Genomic DNA, 25348 nt, shown 5'->3' on the forward strand with positions numbered 1-25348 from the left:
CCAGCACCCTATGACAAAATGGAACCCACCAGCAGTGTGAGGAGACCTGAAAGTGGCACATGGCAGAGTGTGGCGATGGAGACAGCAGCAATGGGAGGCCGTACAGGGACCCATGAGACACTCTGGACCTGGCAGCAGCATGAGGAGGCGGTACAGTGGCCCATGACAGATTACGGGCCTGGCAGCAGCATGAGGAGTCGGTACGGGGGCCCATGGCAGATTACGGGCCTGGCAGCAGCAATGGGAGGCCCGTAATCTGCCAGCACCCTATGACAAAATGGAACCCACCAGCAGTGTGAGGAGACCTGAAAGTGGCACATGGCAGAGTGTGGCGATGGAGACAGCAGCAATGGGAGGCCGTACAGGGACCCATGAGACACTCTGGACCTGGCAGCAGCATGAGGAGGCGGTACGGGGGCCCATGGCAGATTACGGGCCTGGCAGCAGCAATGGGAGGCCCGTAATCTGCCAGCACCCTATGACAAAATGGAACCCACCAGCAGTGTGAGGAGACCTGAAAGTGGCACATGGCAGAGTGTGGCGATGGAGATAGCAGCAATGGGAGGCCGTACAGGGACCCATGAGACACTCTGGACCGGGCAGCAGCATGAGGAGTCGGTACAGGGGCCCATGGCAGATTACGGGCCTGGCAGCAGCAATGGGAGGCCCGTAATCTGCCAGCACCCTATGACAAAATGGAACCCACCAGCAGTGTGAGGAGACCTGAAAGTGGCACATGGCAGAGTGTGGCGATGGAGACAGCAGCAATGGGAGGCCGTACAGGGACCCATGAGACACTCTGGACCTGGCAGCAGCATGAGGAGTCGGTGCGGGAGCCCATGGCAGATTACGGGCCTGGCAGCAGCAATGGGAGGCCCGTAATCTGCCAGCACCCTATGACAAAATGGAACCCACCAGCAGTGTGAGGAGACCTGAAAGTGGCACATGGCAGAGTGTGACGATGGAGACAGCAGCAATGGGAGGCCGTACAGGAACCCATGAGACACTCTGGACCTGGCAGCAGCATGAGGAGGCGGTACAGGGGCCCATGACAGATTACGGGCCTGGCAGCAGCAATGGGAGGCCCATAATCTGCCAGCACCCTATGACAAAATGGAACCCACCAGCAGTGTGAGGAGACCTGAAAGTGGCACATGGCAGAGTGTGGCGATGGAGACAGCAGCAATGGGAGGCCGTACAGGGACCCATGAGACACTCTGGACCTGGCAGCAGCATGAGGAGGCGGTACGGGGGCCCATGGCAGATTACGGGCCTGGCAGCAGCAATGGGAGGCCCGTAATCTGCCAGCACCCTATGACAAAATGGAACCCACCAGCAGTGTGAGGAAACCTGAAAGTGGCACATGGCAGAGTGTGGCGATGGAGACAGCAGCAATGGGAGGCCGTACAGGGACCCATGAGACACTCTGGACCTGGCAGCAGCATGAGGAGGCGGTACGGGGGCCCATGACAGATTACGGGCCTGGCAGCAGCAATGGGAGGCCCGTAATCTGCCAGCACCCTATGACAAAATGGAACCCACCAGCAGTGTGAGGAGACCTGAAAGTGGCACATGGCAGAGTGTGGCGATGGAGACAGCAGCAATGGGAGGCCGTACAGGGACCCATGAGACACTCTGGACCTGGCAGCAGCATGAGGAGGCGGTACAGGGGCCCATGACAGATTACGGGCCTGGCAGCAGCATGAGGAGTCGGTACGGGGGCCCATGGCAGATTACGGGCCTGGCAGCAGCAATGGGAGGCCCGTAATCTGCCAGCACCCTATGACAAAATGGAACCCACCAGCAGTGTGAGGAGACCTGAAAGTGGCACATGTCAGAGTGTGGCGATGGAGACAGCAGCAATGGGAGGCCGTACAGGGACCCATGAGACACTCTGGACCTGGCAGCAGCATGAGGAGGCGGTACGGGGGCCCATGGCAGATTACGGTCCTGGCAGCAGCAATGGGAGGCCCGTAATCTGCCAGCACCCTATGACAAAATGGAACCCACCAGCAGTGTGAGGAGACCTGAAAGTGGCACATGGCAGAGTGTGGCGATGGAGACAGCAGCAATGGGAGGCCGTACAGGGACCCATGAGACACTCAGGACCTGGCAGCAGCATGAGGAGGCGGTACGGGGGCCCATGGCAGATTACGGGCCTGGCAGCAGCAATGGGAGGCCCGTAATCTGCCAGCACCCTATGACAAAATGGAACCCACCAGCAGTGTGAGGAGACCTGAAAGTGGCACATGGCAGAGTGTGGCGATGGAGATAGCAGCAATGGGAGGCCGTACAGGGACCCATGAGACACTCTGGACCTGGCAGCAGCATGAGGAGGCGGTACGGGGGCCCATGACAGATTACGGGCCTGGCAGCAGCAATGGGAGGCCCATAATCTGCCAGCACCCTATGACAAAATGGAACCCACCAGCAGTGTGAGGAGACCTGAAAGTGGCACATGGCAGAGTGTGGCGATGGAGACAGCAGCAATGGGAGGCCGTACAGGGACCCATGAGACACTCTGGACCTGGCAGCAGCATGAGGAGGCGGTACGGGAGCCCATGGCAGATTACGGGCCTGGCAGCAGCAATGGGAGGCCCGTAATCTGCCAGCACCCTATGACAAAATGGAACCCACCAGCAGTGTGAGGAGACCAGAAAGTGGCACATGGCAGAGTGTGGCGATGGAGACAGCAGCAATGGGAGGCCGTACAGGGACCCATGAGACACTCTGGACCTGGCAGCAGCATGAGGAGGCGGTACAGGGGCCCATGACAGATTACGGGCCTGGCAGCAGCATGAGGAGTCGGTACGGGGGCCCATGGCAGATTACGGGCCTGGCAGCAGCAATGAGAGGCCCATAATCTGCCAGCACCCTATAACAAAATGGAACCCACCAGCAGTGTGAGGAGACCTGAAAGTGGCACATGGCAGAGTGTGGCGATGGAGAGAGCAGCAATGGGAGGCCGTACAGGGACCCATGAGACACTCTGGACCTGGCAGCAGCATGAGGAGGCGGTACAGGGGCCCATGACAGATTACGGGCCTGGCAGCAGCATGAGGAGTCGGTACGGGGGCCCATGGCAGATTACGGGCCTGGCAGCAGCAATGGGAGGCCCGTAATCTGCCAGCACCCTATGACAAAATGGAACCCACCAGCAGTGTGAGGAGACCTGAAAGTGGCACATGGCAGAGTGTGGAGATGGAGACAGCAGCAATGGGAGGCCGTACAGGGACCCATGAGACACTCTGGACCTGGCAGCAGCATGAGGAGGCGGTAAGGGGGCCCATGGCAGATTACGGGCCTGGCAGCAGCAATGGGAGGCCCGTAATCTGCCAGCACCCTATGACAAAATGGAACCCACCAGCAGTGTGAGGAGACCTGAAAGTGGCACATGGCAGAGTGTGGCGATGGAGATAGCAGCAATGGGAGGCCGTACAGGGACCCATGAGACACTCTGGACCTGGCAGCAGCATGAGGAGGCGGTACGGGGGCCCATGACAGATTACGGGCCTGGCAGCAGCAATGGGAGGCCCATAATCTGCCAGCACCCTATGACAAAATGGAACCCACCAGCAGTGTGAGGAGACCTGAAAGTGGCACATGGCAGAGTGTGGCGATGGAGACAGCAGCAATGGGAGGCCGTACAGGGACCCATGAGACACTCTGGACCTGGCAGCAGCATGAGGAGGCAGTACGGGGGCCCATGGCAGATTACGGGCCTGGCAGCAGCAATGGGAGGCCCGTAATCTGCCAGCACCCTATGACAAAATGGAACCCACCAGCAGTGTGAGGAGACCTGAAAGTGGCACATGGCAGAGTGTGGCGATGGAGACAGCAGCAATGGGAGGCCGTAAAGGGACCCATGAGACACTCTGGACCTGGCAGCAGCATGAGGAGTCGGTACAGGGGCCCATGGCAGATTACGGGCCTGGCAGCAGCAATGGGCGGCCCGTAATCTGCCAGCACCCTATAACAAAATGGAACCCACCAGCAGTGTGAGGAGACCTGAAAGTGGTACATGGCAGAGTGTGGCGATGGAGACAGCAGCAATGGGAGGCCGTACAGGGACCCATGAGACACTCTGGACCTGGCAGCAGCATGAGGAGGCGGTACAGTGGCCCATGACAGATTACGGGCCTGGCAGCAGCATGAGGAGTCGGTACGGGGGCCCATGGCAGATTACGGGCCTGGCAGCAGCAATGGGAGGCCCGTAATCTGCCAGCACCCTATGACAAAATGGAACCCACCAGCAGTGTGAGGAGACCTGAAAGTGGCACATGGCAGAGTGTGGCGATGGAGACAGCAGCAATGGGAGGCCGTACAGGGACCCATGAGACACTCTGGACCGGGCAGCAGCATGAGGAGTCGGTACAGGGGCCCATGGCAGATTACGGGCCTGGCAGCAGCAATGGGAGCCCCATAATCTGCCAGCACCCTATGACAAAATGGAACCCACCAGCAGTGTGAGGAGACCTGAAAGTGGCACATGGCAGAGTGTGGCGATGGAGACAGCAGCAATGGGAGGCCGTACAGGGACCCATGAGACACTCTGGACCTGGCAGCAGCATGAGGAGTCGGTACGGGGGCCCATGGCAGATTACGGACCTGGCAGCAGCAATGGGAGGCCCGTAATCTGCCAGCACCCTATGACAAAATGGAACCCACCAGCAGTGTGAGGAGACCTGAAAGTGGCACATGGCAGAGTGTGACGATGGAGACAGCAGCAATGGGAGGCCGTACAGGGACCCATGAGACACTCTGGACCTGGCAGCAGCATGAGGAGGCGGTACAGGGGCCCATGACAGATTACGGGCCTGGCAGCAGCAATGGGAGGCCCATAATCTGCCAGCACCCTATGACAAAATGGAACCCACCAGCAGTGTGAGGAGACCTGAAAGTGGCACATGGCAGAGTGTGGCGATGGAGACAGCAGCAATGGGAGGCCGTACAGGGACCCATGAGACACTCTGGACCTGGCAGCAGCATGAGGAGGCGGTACGGGGGCCCATGACAGATTACGGGCCTGACAGCAGCAATGGGAGGCCCGTAATCTGCCAGCACCCTGTGACAAAATGGAACCCACCAGCAGTGTGAGGAGACCTGAAAGTGGCACATGGCAGAGTGTGGCGATGGAGACAGCAGCAATGGGAGGCCGTACAGGGACCCATGAGACACTCTGGACCTGGCAGCAGCATGAGGAGGCGGTACAGGGGCCCATGACAGATTACGGGCCTGGCAGCAGCATGAGGAGTCGGTACGGGGGCCCATGGCAGATTTCGGGCCTGGCAGCAGCAATGAGAGGCCCGTAATCTGCCAGCACCCTATAACAAAATGGAACCCACCAGCAGTGTGAGGAGACCTGAAAGTGGCACATGGCAGAGTGTGGCGATGGAGACAGCAGCAATGGGAGGCCGTACAGGGACCCATGAGACACTCTGGACCTGGCAGCAGCATGAGGAGGCGGTACGGGGGCCCATGGCAGATTACGGGCCTGGCAGCAGCAATGGGAGGCCCGTAATCTGCCAGCACCCTATGACAAAATGGAACCCACCAGCAGTGTGAGGAGACCTGAAAGTGGCACATGGCAGAGTGTGGCGATGGAGACAGCAGCAATGGGAGGCCGTAAAGGGACCCATGAGACACTCTGGACCTGGCAGCAGCATGAGGAGTCGGTACAGGGGCCCATGGCAGATTACGGGCCTGGCAGCAGCAATGGGCGGCCCGTAATCTGCCAGCACCCTATAACAAAATGGAACCCACCAGCAGTGTGAGGAGACCTGAAAGTGGTACATGGCAGAGTGTGGCGATGGAGACAGCAGCAATGGGAGGCCGTACAGGGACCCATGAGACACTCTGGACCTGGCAGCAGCATGAGGAGGCGGTACAGTGGCCCATGACAGATTACGGGCCTGGCAGCAGCATGAGGAGTCGGTACGGGGGCCCATGGCAGATTACGGGCCTGGCAGCAGCAATGGGAGGCCCGTAATCTGCCAGCACCCTATGACAAAATGGAACCCACCAGCAGTGTGAGGAGACCTGAAAGTGGCACATGGCAGAGTGTGGCGATGGAGACAGCAGCAATGGGAGGCCGTACAGGGACCCATGAGACACTCTGGACCTGGCAGCAGCATGAGGAGGCGGTAAGGGGGCCCATGGCAGATTACGGGCCTGGCAGCAGCAATGGGAGGCCCGTAATCTGCCAGCACCCTATGACAAAATGGAACCCACCAGCAATGTGAGGAGACCTGAAAGTGGCACATGGCAGAGTGTGGCGATGGAGACAGCAGCAATGGGAGGCCGTACAGGGACCCATGAGACACTCTGGACCTGGCAGCAGCATGAGGAGTCGGTACGGGGGCCCATGGCAGATTACGGGCCTGGCAGCAGCAATGGGAGGCCCGTAATCTGCCAGCACCCTATGACAAAATGGAACCCACCAGCAGTGTGAGGAGACCTGAAAGTGGCACATGGCAGAGTGTGGCGATGGAGACAGCAGCAATGGGAGGCCGTACAGGGACCCATGAGACACTCTGGACCGGGCAGCAGCATGAGGAGTCGGTACAGGGGCCCATGACAGATTACGGGCCTGGCAGCAGCAATGGGAGCCCCATAATCTGCCAGCACCCTATGACAAAATGGAACCCACCAGCAGTGTGAGGAGACCTGAAAGTGGCACATGGCAGAGTGTGGCGATGGAGACAGCAGCAATGGGAGGCCGTACAGGGACCCATGAGACACTCTGGACCTGGCAGCAGCATGAGGAGTCGGTACGGGGGCCCATGGCAGATTACGGGCCTGGCAGCAGCAATGGGAGGCCCGTAATCTGCCAGCACCCTATGACAAAATGGAACCCACCAGCAGTGTGAGGAGACCTGAAAGTGGCACATGGCAGAGTGTGACGATGGAGACAGCAGCAATGGGAGGCCGTACAGGGACCCATGAGACACTCTGGACCTGGCAGCAGCATGAGGAGGCGGTACAGGGGCCCATGACAGATTACGGGCCTGGCAGCAGCAATGGGAGGCCCATAATCTGCCAGCACCCTATGACAAAATGGAACCCACCAGCAGTGTGAGGAGACCTGAAAGTGGCACATGGCAGAGTGTGGCGATGGAGACAGCAGCAATGGGAGGCCGTACAGGGACCCATGAGACACTCTGGACCTGGCAGCAGCATGAGGAGGCGGTACGGGGGCCCATGACAGATTACGGGCCTGACAGCAGCAAAGGGAGGCCCGTAATCTGCCAGCACCCTATGACAAAATGGAACCCACCAGCAGTGTGAGGAGACCTGAAAGTGGCACATGGCAGAGTGTGGCGATGGAGACAGCAGCAATGGGAGGCCGTACAGGGACCCATGAGACACTCTGGACCTGGCAGCAGCATGAGGAGGCGGTACAGGGGCCCATGACAGATTACGGGCCTGGCAGCAGCATGAGGAGTCGGTACGGGGGCCCATGGCAGATTTCGGGCCTGGCAGCAGCAATGAGAGGCCCGTAATCTGCCAGCACCCTATAACAAAATGGAACCCACCAGCAGTGTGAGGAGACCTGAAAGTGGCACATGGCAGAGTGTGGCGATGGAGACAGCAGCAATGGGAGGCCGTACAGGGACCCATGAGACACTCTGGACCTGGCAGCAGCATGAGGAGGCGGTACAGGGACCCATGACAGATTACGGGCCTGGCAGCAGCATGAGGAGTCGGTACGGGGGCCCATGGCAGATTACGGGCCTGGCAGCAGCAATGGGAGGCCCGTAATCTGCCAGCACCCTATGACAAAATGGAACCCACCAGCAGTGTGAGGAGACCTGAAAGTGGCACATGGCAGAGTGTGGCGATGGAGACAGCAGCAATGGGAGGCCGTACAGGGACCCATGAGACACTCTGGACCTGGCAGCAGCATGAGGAGGCGGTACGGGGGCCCATGGCAGATTACGGTCCTGGCAGCAGCAATGGGAGGCCCGTAATCTGCCAGCACCCTATGACAAAATGGAACCCACCAGCAGTGTGAGGAGACCTGAAAGTGGCACATGGCAGAGTGTGGCGATGGAGACAGCAGCAATGGGAGGCCGTACAGGGACCCATGAGACACTCTGGACCTGGCAGCAGCATGAGGAGTCGGTACGGGGGCCCATGGCAGATTATGGGCCTGGCAGCAGCAATGGGAGGCCCGTAATCTGCCAGCACCCTATGACAAAATGGAACCCACCAGCAGTGTGAGGAGACCTGAAAGTGGCACATGGCAGAGTGTGGCGATGGAGACAGCAGCAATGGGAGGCCATACAGGGACCCATGAGACACTCTGGACCTGGCAGCAGCATGAGGAGTCGGTACGGGGGCCCATGGCAGATTACGGGCCTGGCAGCAGCAATGGGAGGCCCGTAATCTGCCAGCACCCTATGACAAAATGGAACCCACCAGCAGTGTGAGGAGACCTGAAAGTGGCACATGGCAGAGTGTGGCGATGGAGACAGCAGCAATGGGAGGCCGTACAGGGACCCATGAGACACTCTGGACCTGGCAGAAGCATGAGGAGTCGGTACGGGGGCCCATGGCAGATTACGGGCCTGGCAGCAGCAATGGGAGGCCCGTAATCTGCCAGCACCCTATGACAAAATGGAACCCACCAGCAGTGTGAGGAGACCTGAAAGTGGCACATGGCAGAGTGTGGCGATGGAGACAGCAGCAATGGGAGGCCGTACAGGGACCCATGAGACACTCTGGACCTGGCAGCAGCATGAGGAGGCGGTACAGGGGCCCATGACAGATTACGGGCCTGGCAGCAGCAATGGGAGGCCCGTAATCTGCCAGCACCCTATGACAAAATGGAACCCACCAGCAGTGTGAGGAGACCTGAAAGTGGCACATGGCAGAGTGTGGCGATGGAGACAGCAGCAATGGGAGGCCGTACAGGGACCCATGAGACACTCTGGACCTGGCAGCAGCATGAGGAGGCGGTACGGGGGCCCATGACAGATTACGGGCCTGGCAGCAGCAATGGGAGGCCCGTAATCTGCCAGCACCCTATGACAAAATGGAACCCACCAGCAGTGTGAGGAGACCTGAAAGTGGCACATGGCAGAGTGTGGCGATGGAGACAGCAGCAATGGGAGGCCGTACAGGGACCCATGAGACACTCTGGACCTGGCAGCAGCAAGAGGAGGCGGTACAGGGGCCCATGTCAGAGTGGCGAAGCGTAAGCAGCTTAAATTGAAGGCCATACAGAGGCCTATGTTAAAAATAATAACATGTTTGGGGCATGATTCATGGCGGATTTAATCAGTTGTGTCAGGAACTGGTGGTTTGAAATCCAGACTAATCCACGCCTGATTCATTTTCACAAACGTGAGTCTCTCCACACTTTGGGTGGACAGTCGTGTCCTCCGCGGAGTTACAATACCTCCTGCCGCACTAAACACGCGCTCCGATGCCACGCTACTGGCCGGGCATGACAGCCTTTCAAGGGCAAATTCAGCTAGTTGGGGCCAAAGGTCAAGTTTCGTTGCCCAGTAGTCAAGGGGATTGTCTACCTCGGTTGGCAGGGTGCTGTCCAAGTAGGCCCAAGCCTGTTGTTTGAGGTCCTGCTCCAGGTCCACCTGATGCTGCTGCTGCTGCGGCTGGTTAGTAGTTTCCTCACTGCGCTGGTGAAGAAAGATACTCATCATCGACTGCAGACTGAGGCAGCTGCTGCTGGTGGAGCTGCCACTGCTCCTACCACCCCACCCCTCCCCTGCTGCCATGGCAGCGGAACGCGAGCGCACAGGGCCCACAGTGTCTGAGGATGGACGTTGGCGCAGAAGGGCAGAGACCAACTGACTACATAGGTGGTTTTTATAGTACGTTATTTTGGCCTCCCTCTCAGCAGGTGTGAAAAAGGCCACCATTTTTGAACAGTAGCGAGGGTCCAACAAGGTGGACAGCCAAAAGTCATCCCTCTGTCTGATGGTTAATATTCGGCTGTCGCTACGCAAGCAACCGAGCATGCTATGGGCCATTTGTGCCAAGGAATGCGAGGGACTCCCTGCCTCCATCTCCACAGCATACTGCCACGGTGCGTCTGGGTCCTCTGTCTCCTCCTCCTCCTCTACCAGATGCTCCTGCTCCTCCACTCCTGTCCGCTGAGTGGAAAAACCACCCATTTCACTCAATAATTCCTGAGCACCAATGTCCTCCTCTACCTCCTCCTCTTCTTCCTGTCCTGCCCCCACAGGGGTCATGTGGCGTTGAGATCTGTGCGCCACGTCTACCGCACCCTGACCAGCCATTGTTAACAGCATTTGTTCCAGGACGTGCAACAGAGGAATGACGTCGTTCATCCCATAGTCCTGCCGACTCACGAATAGCGTGGCCTCCTCAAAGGGCCTGAGCAAGCGGCAGGTGTCACGCATGAGCTGCCAATGGCTGACATCTAAGTTACACAGGGGAGTACCTTTATCCGCTTGTAACATCAGGAAATCGGTGATGGCCTTTCGCTGTTCGTAAAGGCGGTCTAACATATGTAGGGTTGAATTCCACCTTGTTGCAACGTCGCAGATCAGGCGATGCTGTGGAATTCCGTTCTGCCGCTGCAGCTCAAGGAGGGTGTGCTTTGCGGTGTAGGAATGGCTGAAATGCATGCAAAGTTTACGTGACATTTTAAGGATGTCTTGCAGTGGGATGGTGGATTTTAGGAACCGCTTGACAACCAGATTGAACACGTGAGCCATGCATGGCGCATGGCACAACCTTCCTTGACGCAGAGCAGACACCATGTTCTTTCCGTTGTCGGTCAACATGGTTCCGATTTTCAGTTTGCGCGGAGACAGCCATCTGTCGATTTCTCTGTTCATTACACTGAGAAGTTCCTCCCCTGTGTGACTACGTTCGCCAAGGCATACCAGGTGCAGCACAGCGTGACACCGTTGCGCCCTGCACATGTGATATGCCGGTCGGGTAATGGGACTTGGCACGGGGGTGGCGGCTGAGGACACGGCGGAAGAAGAGGTGGTAGAGGCGGACATCTTTTCTGGACCAAGGACGTGCAAACGTGGAGGCAAAAGCGGCGTGACCTGTCCAAGTTGCTGGTGCGGCTGTGCCGGCACCACGTTCACCCAGTGGGCGGAAATGACATGTACTGTCCCTGACCGTAGTTACAGCTCCACACGTCGGCGCTGCCGTGCACTTTGGCAGAGACCGACATGCTCAAAGACTGGCCCACCATCTCTTCTACATGTGAATGCAGGGCTGGCACTGCCTTTTTGGCAAAGAAATGCCGGCTTGGCACTCTCCACCGCGGCGCGGCACAAGCCATCATTTCTCGGAAAGGTGCTGAGTCCACCACTTGGAAAGGGAGGGACTGCAGCACCAGCAACTTGGACAGGAGGACGTTCAGCTTTTGCACCGTCGGGTGCGTGCTCGCAAACTGTTGTCTCTTGGAAACGGATTCCAAGAAAGACTGCTGACGGAATCCGTGAAGAGGAGTAGCAGGAGAAGGAGCATCTGAACGAGCGGAAGATGCCAACGAGCGACAACTCCCCTCAGCAGAGGTGTTGGAGCCTTGACTGGCTGATAGAGGGCGATTGACGTCGGGTGACGGAGCAAGTAACGGAGCGGGTGATGGAGCGGGGGCTGGGGCAGGCAGAACCGCCGTATCTTTATCACGGTTTTCCCAGGCCACCGAATGGCGACGCTGCATATGCTGACGCAACGCTGTAGTCCCAACATGGGCCCCCTGGCCACGCTTGACTTTCTGGCCACATAGTCGACATACGGGTACTTTTACTTCCTCGGGCGGCTTGACGAAAAATTGCCACACCGCCGAGTAGGAAACTTTGCCCCTGCTACTCCTCACTGGCTGACTGCTACTTCCTCCGTGCACACCGGCACCACTACTGGCCGTGGTGGTAGGCTGAAGTGGAGCTGGGGCTCTACTCCGTGGCCGTTTGCCTCCACTGACACTGCTGCGACCCTGCTGCTTCCTGGGCAACCCACCGACTGTTTTGCTCGCTGCCAAGCTGGCACCCTCTTCTCCTGATGATGCGGAAGCAATAGCCTGATGACGACGAGGCTGCCAAGTGCGATCAGCCTCATCATCATCAATTAGGGTCTCCGCCTCACTACTAGCCCCCTCGGCTGCGTGTGGGTCAGGAGACAGACCTGTCTCTAGACCGGCTACCGAGCCACTCTCCTCGCCAGTACTTCTTCGCCTGGCTGCTGAAGAGGCGGATGTCTCCCCCCGTTCCTGACCGCTCTCTGTTAGCTCTTCCTCACTGTACAGTGGGGCTGAGCCCACAGCATGCGATACTTCGCTTGGTGAGGGAACACCAAAGGACAGGGGCAGGTAGAGGACACGTGATTTCAGTGGGCTTGCTCCCGGGCCATGTTGGCCGACCGTTGGCTGTAGGTGTCAGAGGTGACCTGGGAAGAGGAAGACGACCGAGCCAACCAATCGATGACGGCAGGGTTGTCGGTGGAGACACGACCGCTGGATGACACCGGGAGCACTGGCCTCTGGCTGCGACTAGTGCTGCCTCGACCCCTTCCTCTGCTGCCACGTCTGCTCGCTCCTGAAACATTGCCTCCTCTGCCACTCCTCTGCGTGTTGTCTGACATACTCTTTAATTCAACGATTCTGTGTCCCTGAGTAACGATTCTGTGTCCCTGAGTAACAATTCTGTGTCTGTCCCTGAGTAACAATTCTGTGTCCCTCTGTAACAATTCTGTGTCCCTCAGTAACAATTCTGTGTCCCTGAGTAACGATTCTGTGTCCCTGAGTAACGATTCTGTGTCCCTGAGTAACGATTCTGTGTCCCTCAGTAACAATTCTGTGTCCCTGAGTAACAATTCTGTGTCTGTCCCTGAGTAACAATTCTGTGTCTGTCCCTGAGTAACAATTCTGTGTCCCTGAGTAACAATTCTGTGTCCCTGAGTAACAATTCTGTGTCTGTCCCTGAGTAACAATTCTGTGTCCCTGAGTAACAATTCTGTGTCCCTGAGTAACAGTTCTGTGTCCCTGAGTAACAGTTCTGTGTCCCTCAGTAACAATTCTGTGTCTGTCCCTCAGTAACAATTCTGTGTCCCTCAGTAACAATTCTGTGTCCCTCAGTAACAATTCTGTGTCTGTCCCTGAGTAACAATTCTGTGTCCCTGAGTAACAATTCTGTGTCCCTGAGTAACAGTTCTGTGTCCCTGAGTAACAATTCTGTGTCCCTCAGTAACAATTCTGTGTCCCTCAGTAACAATTCTGTGTCCCTCAGTAACAATTCTGTGTCTGTCCCTGAGTAACAATTCTGTGTCCCTCAGTAACAATTCTGTGTCCCTCAGTAACAATTCTGTGTCTGTCCCTCAGTAACAATTCTGTGTCCCTGAGTAACAGTTCTGTGTCCCTGAGTAACAGTTCTGTGTCCCTGAGTAACAATTCTGTGTCCCTGAGTAACAATTCTGTGTCCCTCAGTAACAATTCTGTGTCCCTCAGTAACAATTCTGTGTCTGTCCCTGAGTAACAATTCTGTGTCCCTCAGTAACAATTCTGTGTCCCTCAGTAACAATTCTGTGTCCCTCAGTAACAATTCTGTGTCTGTCCCTGAGTAACAATTCTGTGTCCCTCAGTAACAATTCTGTGTCCCTGAGTAACAATTCTGTGTCCCTCAGTAACAATTCTGTGTCCCTCAGTAACAATTCTGTGTCCCTCAGTAACAATTCTGTGTCTGTCCCTGAGTAACAATTCTGTGTCCCTCAGTAACAATTCTGTGTCCCTCAGTAACAATTCTGTGTCTGTCCCTGAGTAACAATTCTGTGTCCCTGAGTAACAGTTCTGTGTCCCTGAGTAACAATTCTGTGTCCCTGAGTAACAATTCTGTGTCCCTCAGTAACAATTCTGTGTCCCTCAGTAACAATTCTGTGTCCCTCAGTAACAATTCTGTGTCTGTCCCTGAGTAACAATTCTGTGTCCCTCAGTAACAATTCTGTGTCCCTCAGTAAAAATTCTGTGTCTGTCCCTGAGTAACAATTCTGTGTCCCTGAGTAACAGTTCTGTGTCCCTGAGTAACAATTCTGTGTCCCTGAGTAACAGTTCTGTGTCCCTGAGTAACAGTTCTGTGTCCCTGAGTAACAATTCTGTGTCCCTGAGTAACAATTCTGTGTCCCTGAGTAACAATTCTGTGTCCCTCAGTAATAATTCTGTGTCTGTCCCTGAGTAACAATTCTGTGTCCCTCAGTAACAATTCTGTGTCCCTCAGTAACAATTCTGTGTCCCTCAGTAACAATTCTGTGTCTGTCCCTGAGTAACAATTCTGTGTCCCTGAGTAACAGTTCTGTGTCCCTGAGTAACAATTCTGTGTCCCTGAGTAACAGTTCTGTGTCCCTGAGTAACAATTCTGTGTCCCTCAGTAACAATTCTGTGTCTGTCCCTGAGTAACAATTCTGTGTCCCTGAGTAACAGTTCTGTGTCCCTGAGTAACAATTCTGTGTCCCTGAGTAACAATTCTGTGTCCCTAAGTAACGATTCTGTGGCCCTAAAGTCTCTTTGGCCCTAACTCTGTCCCTAATACAGAGAGGTCTGTCTCTCTTGAATGACCGGAGGCTAATGGAGAATTCTAAGATGGCTGCAATTTATAGCTCGACCATTACACAGTGCTGGCTGGCTGGCTGCTGATTGGCTAATGCGATCACATGTCATGAATGAATGCATTATGGGTCAGCGCGCCTTGTCTGCGCGCCTTCCCAGAGATCCCCGCTCCGTCGCCACACACGTCGCCGCCATTTTTGGAAATCAAATTTTTCCTAATCTTCGAAACGAATTCCACTTCGCCAAGTTCGATTCGCTCATCTCTAATTACTAGTATAAAAAAAAAGAATAAATTCCAGTATATATACTGCCATTTGTAGACTCTATAACTTTCACGTAAACCAATTAATTTACATGTATTGGGATATTTTTTAGCAAAGACATGTAGTATGAAGAAATTTGATCTTTACATTTTTTTACTGGACATGTTTTATAGCAAAAAGTCCAAAATATTGTTTTTTTTCTCAAAATTGTCGGGCTTTTTTTTGTTATAGCGCAAAAAATAAAAAACGCACAGGCAATCAAATACCACCAAAAGAAAGCCCAATTCATGGGGAAAAAAAGAATGTAAATATAATGTTGGTGCAGCATTGCATGACTGCGCAATTGTCAGTTAAAGTAATGCAGCGCCGTAACACAAACCGCTTATGTAACCGCCTCCTGACTGTCCTATAGCAGAAATACTGCTACAGGGCGGCACGGGTGCGCAAAATCACATATATATACATGATTTGCGCTCCCATGGTTTTCACGCCCCTCTCAGATAGCAGATTGCCCGTCAGTAGACCAGTAATCACATTTAACCCCTTGATTGCCAGGTACTCGCTCATACACAATAAACCTCCATTGCTAGTATAGTGTCGGAACGGATCAATATCTTTGATCAGATCAGCACTATACCAGCATCCACATTAGTATAGTGTCCCCAAAAATGCAGCGTTAGCAGGATCAGCTTCGGCACCTGCCAGCACCTACGTTTAGCTCCTACGTTTACCCCCCCCCCCCTTCTCCCCCTGCAAGTGCAGTGTCAGTAGGTCACTGCCACTTGATATATTGCACACAAAACAGCAGTGTTGGCAGAATCAGGCCTGATCTCTGTTAGCACTTGCCGGTAAATTTTGATGGCTCTCATATGCAGCAGAGTGCCAGTACTAGTGCTGCGCTACCTTTTGGTGAACTGGCGAGCACCAGCAGTCTAGTAAATCCTGGTCTTTCACATACCTCTTAGATTGTAAGCATCCAGGATCAGGCCCTCCTAACTCTCTTGTATTGAACTGTATTGTTGCTGTATTGTCTCCCATTACATGGTAAAGTACTGAGCAAACTGTTGGCGCTATATAAATTTTGTATAATAATAATACCAGCACTGCATTATGACTTGGCGACGTGGCGAGTCCCATAAGTGCAGTACAAGCTGGTGCGGTGGCGAGCAGAAGTATTGTTCCGCAACCACCAAGAATTCGCACACAGGCCTGTAGAGCGGCAAGTATCCTTCCGGATGTGCTTGTAAATCCCGATTGGCAGCCCACAAATTCTGCAGCACCCGTACTTCCCCCATTCACTGCCCAACACGGAATTCAGGTGTAAATAGCAAATTTAACTACTCCCCTTGATTTTTTGGAGCTGTTTTTCATGGAAGATCTGTATGCATTGATTGTGTATCAAAGCATTTTATATGCACAAAAATGTATCACCGCCAACCCAAATTCAAACCTTGCCAGACCATTTGCATGGAAACTCATTACGGTTTCCGAATTTATATTTTTTTGGGCCTAATCCTCAACATGGGCATTACTAACAAACATGAATTGTGGTTGTATTGGTCCACAGACCTGTTTCTTCACATGCCCGTGTTCTCTGCTGCCATGGCCAGGCATAGATATGAGAATATAATGTGTTTTATGCATTTCAACAACAATACACTCTGTGGTCCTCGAGGTGACCCTGAATTTGACCGGCTCCACAAAATTCAGCCCCTCGCAAATCACCTTAACTAAAAATTTTCAGATGTCTATACTCCCCAGCAAAATATCTGCTTTGATGAGTCCCTCATTCATTTTTCTGGCCACCTTGCATTCACACAATTTCTCCCCAGAAAGCGTGCCAGATATGGGGTCAAGATGTAGAAGACCTGTGAGAGGACAACAGGCTATACTTATAAGTTTTGGATTTACGAGGGAAAAGATAGTCACATAGAGCCCCCCGGATGCCCAGACTACATAGGGAGTAGTGGCAAGATAGTTTGGGACTTGGTGTCATCCTTTTTCCATATGGGGTACCACTTATACGTGGACAATTTTTGTTCAAGCGTGCCACTATTTAGACATTTGTACAATCTTGGAACTGGAGAATGTGGCACCGTGTGACCTAATGTGTGCCCATCTTTAGAAGAGGGTGGATGCAGGGCGATATATTTTAATGGTGGGCATACCACACATTTTTTGTTTTTGGCAGAGATTTCTTCTCTTTTTTTTCATTCAGTCCACAGGCTGCATACAAAAAAAGAACATAGCATATATACCCAACAAGGACCAGCGACGTACTGGTACATCACTGGACTTTGAATGGTTATACCACGATGATGGCTACAGCTGCAGGCATCATCCTGGTATCATTTTTTTCAGCTGGGGATCGGCTTTCATGTAAAAGCAATCCTAGTGGCTAATTAGCTTTTACAAGCAGCGGGAGACAATACCCCCCTCCCCCGCTGCCTTCCACGGCCTTCTCGGGCAGTCCCCAGCCATCGGGGGAACCTGAGAATGCAGCCGGTGTTTCTGCCAGCTAACCATAGAGCTGATTGGAGACCAGAATGGTGCCAATCATCTCTATTGCCTAAGAAATCAGAAGCTACGAGCATTTCATCACTTCAGTTTTGCAGGATATAAACAGCGCTATTTGTAAATTGGGAAAGCATCTGATCACACCGATCTTGGTTTGATTAGCTAATGTAAGGGCAGAGGAGATATCTAGAGTCTGATGGACCCCAGATTTCTAAAAAAAAAAAAAATGACAATGCCCATTGAAGTTATAGGGGATATTTGCATTCCCTGTTATAGCATTAAAAGTGATAAAAAAAATAAAAAATTAAAAGGGACAGTGTAAAAATAAAAAAAAAATATAACTTAAAAAAAAAAAAAAAGTACCCACACGCACCTGCTTTCGTGAGCGTTGACCCTGTGCCAGTATGGAAATAGCAGTTGCACCATGCATGTGAGGTATCGCCACGAACATCAGATCGAGGGCAGTAATTCTAAACACTAGACCTTCTTTGTAAATCTAAAATGGTAGCTTGTAAAGGCTTTTAAATAGTTGCCTATGGATGTTAAAAACATATGCATTTTGTCGCATTGCACGGGGCATGTGCAGTTTTAAAGCATGTCATGTTTGGTATCTATTTACTCGGCATACCATCATCTTTTATATTTTTTCCAAACAATTGGCCAATATATTGTGTTTTTGTGCATTAAAAGTAAAAAAAGGGTATTTTGTTTTAAATTGCGTTTGAAAAATCGCTGTGCGAATACTATGTGACATAAAAAAATTGCAGCACACGCCATTTTATTCACTAGGGTGTCTACTTTAAAAAAATATATAATGTTTGGGGTTTAAATTAATTTCCTAGCAAAAAATACTGATTTTTTTCATGTGAATAAAAAGTGTCAGAAAAGGCTTGTTCTTCAGGTGGTTAGAAAACGCCTCCTATCCGCAGAACTATCTCCATGCACCAACTGTGCTTCTGAGTGGACCACCAACCAGCACTCCTACAGGCGACCTGTGCAACTTTGGGCCTGGCTCCCGCTGTCCCACTCTCAGGGGAGTCCGGAACTTAGCCGCAAGGGAAGCCCTCTCTCCATTGGCCTCCATCACTAGGTACCTGATACTTAAATTATTTATTGCTCACACATGCCATGGGTATATGTGGAATTACTCCCCAAAATACATTCTGCTACTTCTCCCAAGTATGGGGGTACCACATGTGAGAGACGTTTTGGCAGTTTAGCCAAGTACAGGACCCCAAAATCCAATAAGCACCTTCAGGCTTTTAAAGGGCTTTATTTGCTCATTACACTTCCTGACTACCTATCACAGTCTCGGAGGCCCTGAAATACCAGGATAGCACCAAACCCCTCCCCCAAATGACCCCTTTTCGGAAAATAGACACCCCAAGGAATTTGATAAGAAGCATGGTGAGTATTTTGCAGATCTCGTTTGTTGCCACAAGTTTTTGGAAAATGAAAAAAAAAAACAAAAACATATTTTTTCTTTTCTTTTTTTATATTTCAAAACCTTGTGAGAAAAAATGAGATCTGCAAAATACTCACCATGCCTCTTTTTAAATTCCTTAGGGTGTCTAGTTTCCAAAAAGGATAATTTGGGGGGGGGGGTTGGTGCTATCCTGGTATTTTAAGGCCTTCGAAACTGTGATAGGTAGTGAGGAAGTGAAATGAGGAAGTTACACACCTTCACCTTTCAAAGTGGTCATTGGATTTCAAGCTCCTGTATGTGGCTAGGCCCCCAAAAAGTCTCACATGTGGTATCCCCATACTCGGTAGAAGTAGCAGAATGTATTTTAGGGTGTAATTCCACATATACCTATAGCTTGTGCGAGAAATATATAATGTAAATGACAACTTTTTGTAAAAAAAAAAAAAAAAAAGTTTTTGTAATTTTCCAGAAACTTGTGGAAAAAAATTAAATCTTCCATGGACTCAATATGGCTCTCAGCAGATAGCTTAGGGTGTCTGCTTTCCGAAAAGGGGTCATTTTGGGGTGTTTGTACTGTCCTGGTATTTTAGCACCTCAAAAAATGTGATTGGCAGTCAGAAAGTAAAAGCTGTGGAAATTCCATTATTTATACCATAGTTTGTAGCAGGGGTGGACTGACCATTTGGAAACTTGGGCCCTGCCCGAGGGCCTAGGGTCAGTAGGGGCCCCATGATATGCCCCTGGTACCTTTTTCATAGGCTTTTTTGAGGTTGGGCAAGGACACCCCATGAGTTGTCAGGCCGCCCCTGGTTTGTAGATGCTATAACTTTCACTCAAAGTCATCAATATACACTTATTGGGATTTTTTACCAAAAACATGTAGCAGAATACATTTTGGTTTAAATTTATAAATAACTTTGAGTTTACTATATATTTTTATAGCCGATAAAAAATATTGTTTTTCAAAATTTTCAGTCTTTTTTTGTTTATAGCGCGAAAAATAGAAAAAACGCACAGGTGATCAAATACCACCGAAAGAAAGCTCTATTTGTGTGAAAAAAGGACGTAAATTTAGTTTGGGTACAGCATTGCATGACCGCGCAATTATCAATTGAATTAGTGCAGCGCCGAGTAGCAAAAAGAGGCCTGGTCATTAAGGGGGTAAATCCTCTAGAGAGCAAGTGGTTAATAGCAAAAAGTCAAAATTATTGTTTTTTTTCTCAAAAATTATTGTTTATAGAGCTTAAAAAAAAAAAAAAAAAACGCACAGGCGATCAAATACCATCAAAAGAAAGCTCCATTTGTGGGAAAAAAAAGGACACACATTTAATTTGGGTACATTGTTGCATGACTACGCTATTGTCAGTTAAATTAACAGCACTGTATCGTGAAAAATGTCCTGGTTGGGAAGGGGAGTAAATCCTCTGAAGGGCAAGTGGTTAAACACACTGTAAACACCATAGGCCCATTTACAGTGCCTTTACAGCGTGCTTATGGTGCGTTTCAATAGAAATGAATGGAGGCAGTTGCAAAGCATCAATGCTTGCCAAACTCTGCAGGCAGTATTGTTTTTGCCACACCGCAACATGAGGCAATTCTAATGCTACATTGTGAACACCTCCATCTCCTCACTATTTTAACAATTTTGAGGTGCTTTGATAGACATAGGAAACTTTAAAAATGTGTCCATACCGCCTATTTTCAATGCCTGTGTGAAACAGCCCTTTCAAATTTTTATTGCCAACTATGTAAATTTTTGGTCAGATAAACTCTTACTTTTCTCAGAAGAGAGAGAAGAGAAATAAAATACACATTTTTTATAGACTAGGGAGGAGATGTACAGTGGGGCAAAACAATATTTAGTCAGCCACCAATTGTGCAAGTTCTCCCACTTAAAAAGATGAGAGAGGCCTGTAATTGGCATCATAGGTAGACCTCAACTATGAGAGACAAAATGAGAAAAAAAATCCAGACAATCACATTGGCTGATTTGGAAAGAATTTATTTGCAAATTATGGTGGAAAATAAGTATTTGGTCACCTATAAACAAGCAAGATTTCTGGCTCTCACAGACCTGTACCTTCTTCTTTAAGAGGCTCCTCTGTTCTGCACTCATTACCTGTATCAATGGCACCTGTTTGAACTTGTTATCAGTATAAAAGACACCTGTCCACAACCTCAAACAGTCACACTCCAAACTCCACTATGGTGAAGACCAAAGAGCTGTCGAAAGACACCAGAAACAAAATTGTAGACCTGCACCAGGCTGGGAAGACTGAATCTGCAATAGGCAAGAAGCTTGGTGTGAACAAATCAACTGTGGGAGCAATAATTAGAAAATGGAAGACATACAAGACCACTGATAATCTCCCTCGATCTGGGGCTCCACGCAAGATCTCACCCCGTGGGGTCAAAATGATCACAAGAACAGTGAGCAAAAATCCCAGGACCACGCGGGGGGACCTAGTGAATGACCTGCAGAGAGCTGGGACCAACGTAACAAAGGCTACCATCAGTAAAACACTACGCCGCCAGGGACTCAGATCCTGCCGTGCCAGACGTGTCCCCCTGCTTAAGCCAGTACATGTCCAGGCCTGTCTGAAGTTTGCTAGAGAGCATTTGGATGATCCAGAAGAGGATTGGGAGAATGTCATATGGTCAGATGAAACCAAAATAGAACTGTTTGGTAGAAACACAACTCGTCGTGTTTGGAGGAGAGAGAATGCTGAGTTGCATCCAAAGAACACCATACCTACTGTGAAGCATGGGGGTGGCAACATCATGCTTTGGGGCTGTTTCTCCGCAAAGGGACCAGGATGACTGATCCATGTACATGACAGAATGAATGGGGCCATGTATCGTGAGATTTTGAGTGCAAACCTCCTTCCATCAGCAAGGGCATTGAAGATGAAACGTGGCTGGGTCTTCCAACATGACAATGATCCCAAACATACCGCCCGGGCAACAAAGGAGTGGCTTCGTAAGAAGCATTTCAAGGTCCTGGAGTGGCCTAGCCAGTCACCAGATCTCAACCCCATAGAAAAACTTTGGAGGGAGTTGAAAGTCCGTGTTGCCCAGCGACAGCCCCAAAACATCACTGCTCTAGAGGAGATATGCATGGAGGAATGGGCCAACATACCAGCAACAGTGTGTGCCAACCTTGTGAAGACTTACAGGAAACGTTTGACCTCTGTCATTGCCAACAACGGATATATAACAAAGTATTGAGTAGAACTTTTGATATTGACCAAATACTTATTTTCCACCATAATTTGCAAATAAATTCTTTCCAAATCAGCCAATGTGATTGTCTGGATTTTTTTTCTCATTTTGTCTCTCATAGTTGAGGTCTACCTATGATGCCAATTACAGGCCTCTCTCATCTTTTTAAGTGGGAGAAATTGCGCAATTGGTGGCTGACTAAATACTTTTTTGCCCCACTGTAACTACAGCCCCAATTTCTTGTCTTGATGTCACTGCAAAAGGAAGTGCATCAAAATATCCCTAAAGAGCTCACACACAAAAATACAAACATGAGAGAAAATTAAACTTTTTCCCTCTAAATCCAAAACGAAAAAAATAAAAAAATAACCCTTGCCAGATCATGTAACCAGTCTATCCTCGCAGCATTTTTTCCTTCCTCTTATTAATTTTTATTGTGCTCCAATGGCTTCAATCTCATGAAGCCAGCAGAGTTCAATGGACATTTGGAAATAACACCGGTTTCCTTTATAAATGTGTGATACATTTTGGGGTTTTTAGGAGCGGTATAGTGCAGTTTGAAACAAAATTTGTGTGAGACCAGCATAATGGGGAAGTTTAAGGAAGGAATAGTTTCAAATTTAAACAACATACATCTGGCATAATGCCAAAATAGTACATACAAGTAATGCTTCCAAGATTTGGAATAATATTGCAGACAAATGTACCCTGAAATAAACTAAGAGGATATGGAAAAAAATAAAAGTCCGATAACGTTGTACTGAAGGGAAGGATTGATATTTGGAATTGTGGTGCTTTCATGTGTTAGAGAATTATTTGCAATGAAAGCATGGTATTTTACTTAAATTTGTATTCGTACGCAGTCATTTAGTTCAGCTCATAAAGTGTCCTATTCTTTACAATCCTTTTAAGCAAGTACAGTTGGAAGGAAGTCTCATGCTGTACCTTGACCTTGGTCAGAAAGCCATATTCACCAATGTGCACGCTACCGTTTCATTAAGCCTAAAAAATTGTCTCTTTAAATATACTGAGATTGTTGGCAAATACAGTGTACTGTACATGTCAATAAAGTTATATAAAGTTATATCCAGTTGAGGACATCAAACTACAAAGTAAAGTGAAGACCAAAAAATAGATAGATCTACAGAAAGCCAAAAGCATCAGTGGTCTATTTAAACCAATGTTGCCTTGATAAAGCCGATCTGTCACTAAATGGCATATACTATACACAAAGTTCTTTTTAGTCACCTTGTGACAGAAATAAAATAAAGAATAAATAACATAATAAAATACTGTATGTCAGCATCAGTTACTGGAGGATTAGCACTTAGGACGTTAGCAGCAGTAGTGTAACTTCCATCGTAAAAGCCCACATGACTGCTTCAGGTTCTAGGGGCAGGGTGGGATAATGAAGACAAGGTAGAATTTAAGTGGAAATTCTATTACAGTGCCTATAGTTAAGTCTCTCTCTGTATCTGTTTCATTTTGGTATAGCTATGACAGGGGCACATACATTTACTATGGTTTGGTTAGGAGAAATGCCACTGGCCATCAATGTAATGAGGGAAAGTGACACTGGCACCAATCTAAGCCTACAATGAAGTGCTCAGTTTAGGCCCTGGCTCAAATAGCTTATTGTATGGTCATTAGAGTTCTATAGAGGTGCTGTATTTGCTTCCTGATGGAAAGTGGCATTACAATTTTGCTATTGGTGCCCTGCGTTTTCAATTTGTGCCCCCGATCAGCAGTTCATCCAAAGCTTGTTTAAATGATGTATTAAACTTTGAAGTGATAGCATCAATGCAGAAGCTTACCATGGCTGCAGTTACTTCACCTGTAAAAGATAGGAAATATATTTAGCATGTATGCTATTAATGCTCCATAGTTGATACATGTACATAGCTGATCAGGCTTTCAGACAGAAATACAGTATTTATCTGTTCTGCAAATCAATTATCTGATTGTTCCTTCATACTCTGTTATGATCCTGAAACACCTATTGAGATTTTCTTTTGATATCTGCACTTCAGATACAGAGCAACTACAAAGTAAATTCCATTTTTGTTTAGATTTAATTTGTTATACTCAGGGCCTTTTGTCAGCGGGATCGTGGGGGAAAGCAGTTCCGGCACCTCCAACACTGAGTGTATGTAATGGCCAGGGGTGCTGTGGTGTGCTGAAAGGTCAATTGATGCTATATTATCTATTGTCACTAGAGGGGATCCTTTTTTTGCAGGGCAGTATATTGTTGGTGGTGGGGGGATATATTGTTGCTGTGGGGCCAGTTGTTCCTGAGACGGATCTACTGTTGAGGAAGAGGCTGCCTGTTGCTGGTTGCTGAAGGGTCTAATAATGCTGGCTGCTGGTAGATTTGTTGTTGCTCTAGGGGGTCTAATGTTGCTGGGGTGGTATTTTGTTGTGGGGGTCCATTGTTGCGGGGGGGGGTCTAAAAAGGGTGGTACTGGGAGGTGAGTAAGGGTAAAAACAAGGGAAGGTGCATAGGGGACGGAGACAAAGGGTGAGTTATAGGGGGGAGTTCCTGCACCTATTCTCTGAGGAAAAAAAGCCCTGGTTATACTGTATATTTGCATATGAAGATGGTAACTTACGCTGTCCTTCAGAGGAATCAAGCTCAGATATCTTTTGAGGTGGAGGAAGTTCTAATATGTTTGGAGGTGGGACCACATCAAGAGTTCTTGGAGGAAGAGCCTGCTGGTCACCCAGATCTGGCTGCAAATGAAGAGTAATATCACTCTGTCCCTGAATCATAAATGTGTGATGAGTACTGAATATATGGTAACCTTTCCCAGCTGGGCAAATCTCTGTAAAGGAGGCTGCAAGGTAATGAAAAGGGATTAACAGGGCTAAGAGAGAAACACAATGTTTAAAAACTGCATTATAGTATTCATAATATTGTATTTTTAAAGTAATATAAATAAAATCAGAGATAAAGATGTTCAGTGTTCATACATTTATCTTTACATTTCAGCAAGAGCAACTCTATATAAATATGTTTACTGTTTGTGTTACCTTCCTGTGCATAATTCCTACCTGTCCCCTCTGCAGGACAAGCTTCACAATGAGGTCCCCATGCTTTTCCCACACTACAGCAACACAACTGTTGGGTCATTCGGATAGAAATAGGATGCTGGCACTGTCCATCCGATCCAACAAGCCTGTAGCAGAGACTTTTCACGGCAGACTTCTCCTCTGTGAGAAAGAGTAAGTGTTCAGTATCACTGTCTTCTTTTGCTTGCCTTGCTAAACAAAATCAAATGGAGCAATTTATTCATATATATGATGACTAAACATTAGCCTGGAAATATCTCTTTTAGACTTCAAAACAATAGTAGAGTCCCTGTGCCCCCCTTG

At 49.9% G+C, this 25348-nt stretch overlaps 1 protein-coding gene across 6 annotated transcripts in view; it reads right to left on the reverse strand.

Annotated features, from left to right (window-relative positions):
- The window catches only part of LOC149459085 (latent-transforming growth factor beta-binding protein 3-like), a 999560-nt gene that overhangs the window by 652532 nt on the left and 321680 nt on the right, over nucleotides 1-25348 (reverse strand). For all 6 annotated transcript variants that reach the window (XM_089681663.1, XM_089681666.1, XM_089681665.1 and 3 more), the window contains exons 7-9: nucleotides 25028-25186; nucleotides 24586-24810; nucleotides 23791-23810 (exon numbers count right to left, since the gene is read on the reverse strand). In XM_089681663.1, coding sequence (XP_089537789.1) covers nucleotides 23791-23810; nucleotides 24586-24810; nucleotides 25028-25186 — 404 coding nt within the window. The remainder of the gene's footprint in view (nucleotides 1-23790; nucleotides 23811-24585; nucleotides 24811-25027; nucleotides 25187-25348) is intronic.

Source organism: Staurois parvus, unplaced genomic scaffold (genome assembly GCF_062004578.1).
Source record: "Staurois parvus isolate SC_StPar_1 unplaced genomic scaffold, SC_StPar_1.0 ptg000275l, whole genome shotgun sequence".
In the NCBI taxonomy this organism is placed as follows: Eukaryota; Metazoa; Chordata; class Amphibia; order Anura; family Ranidae; genus Staurois; species Staurois parvus.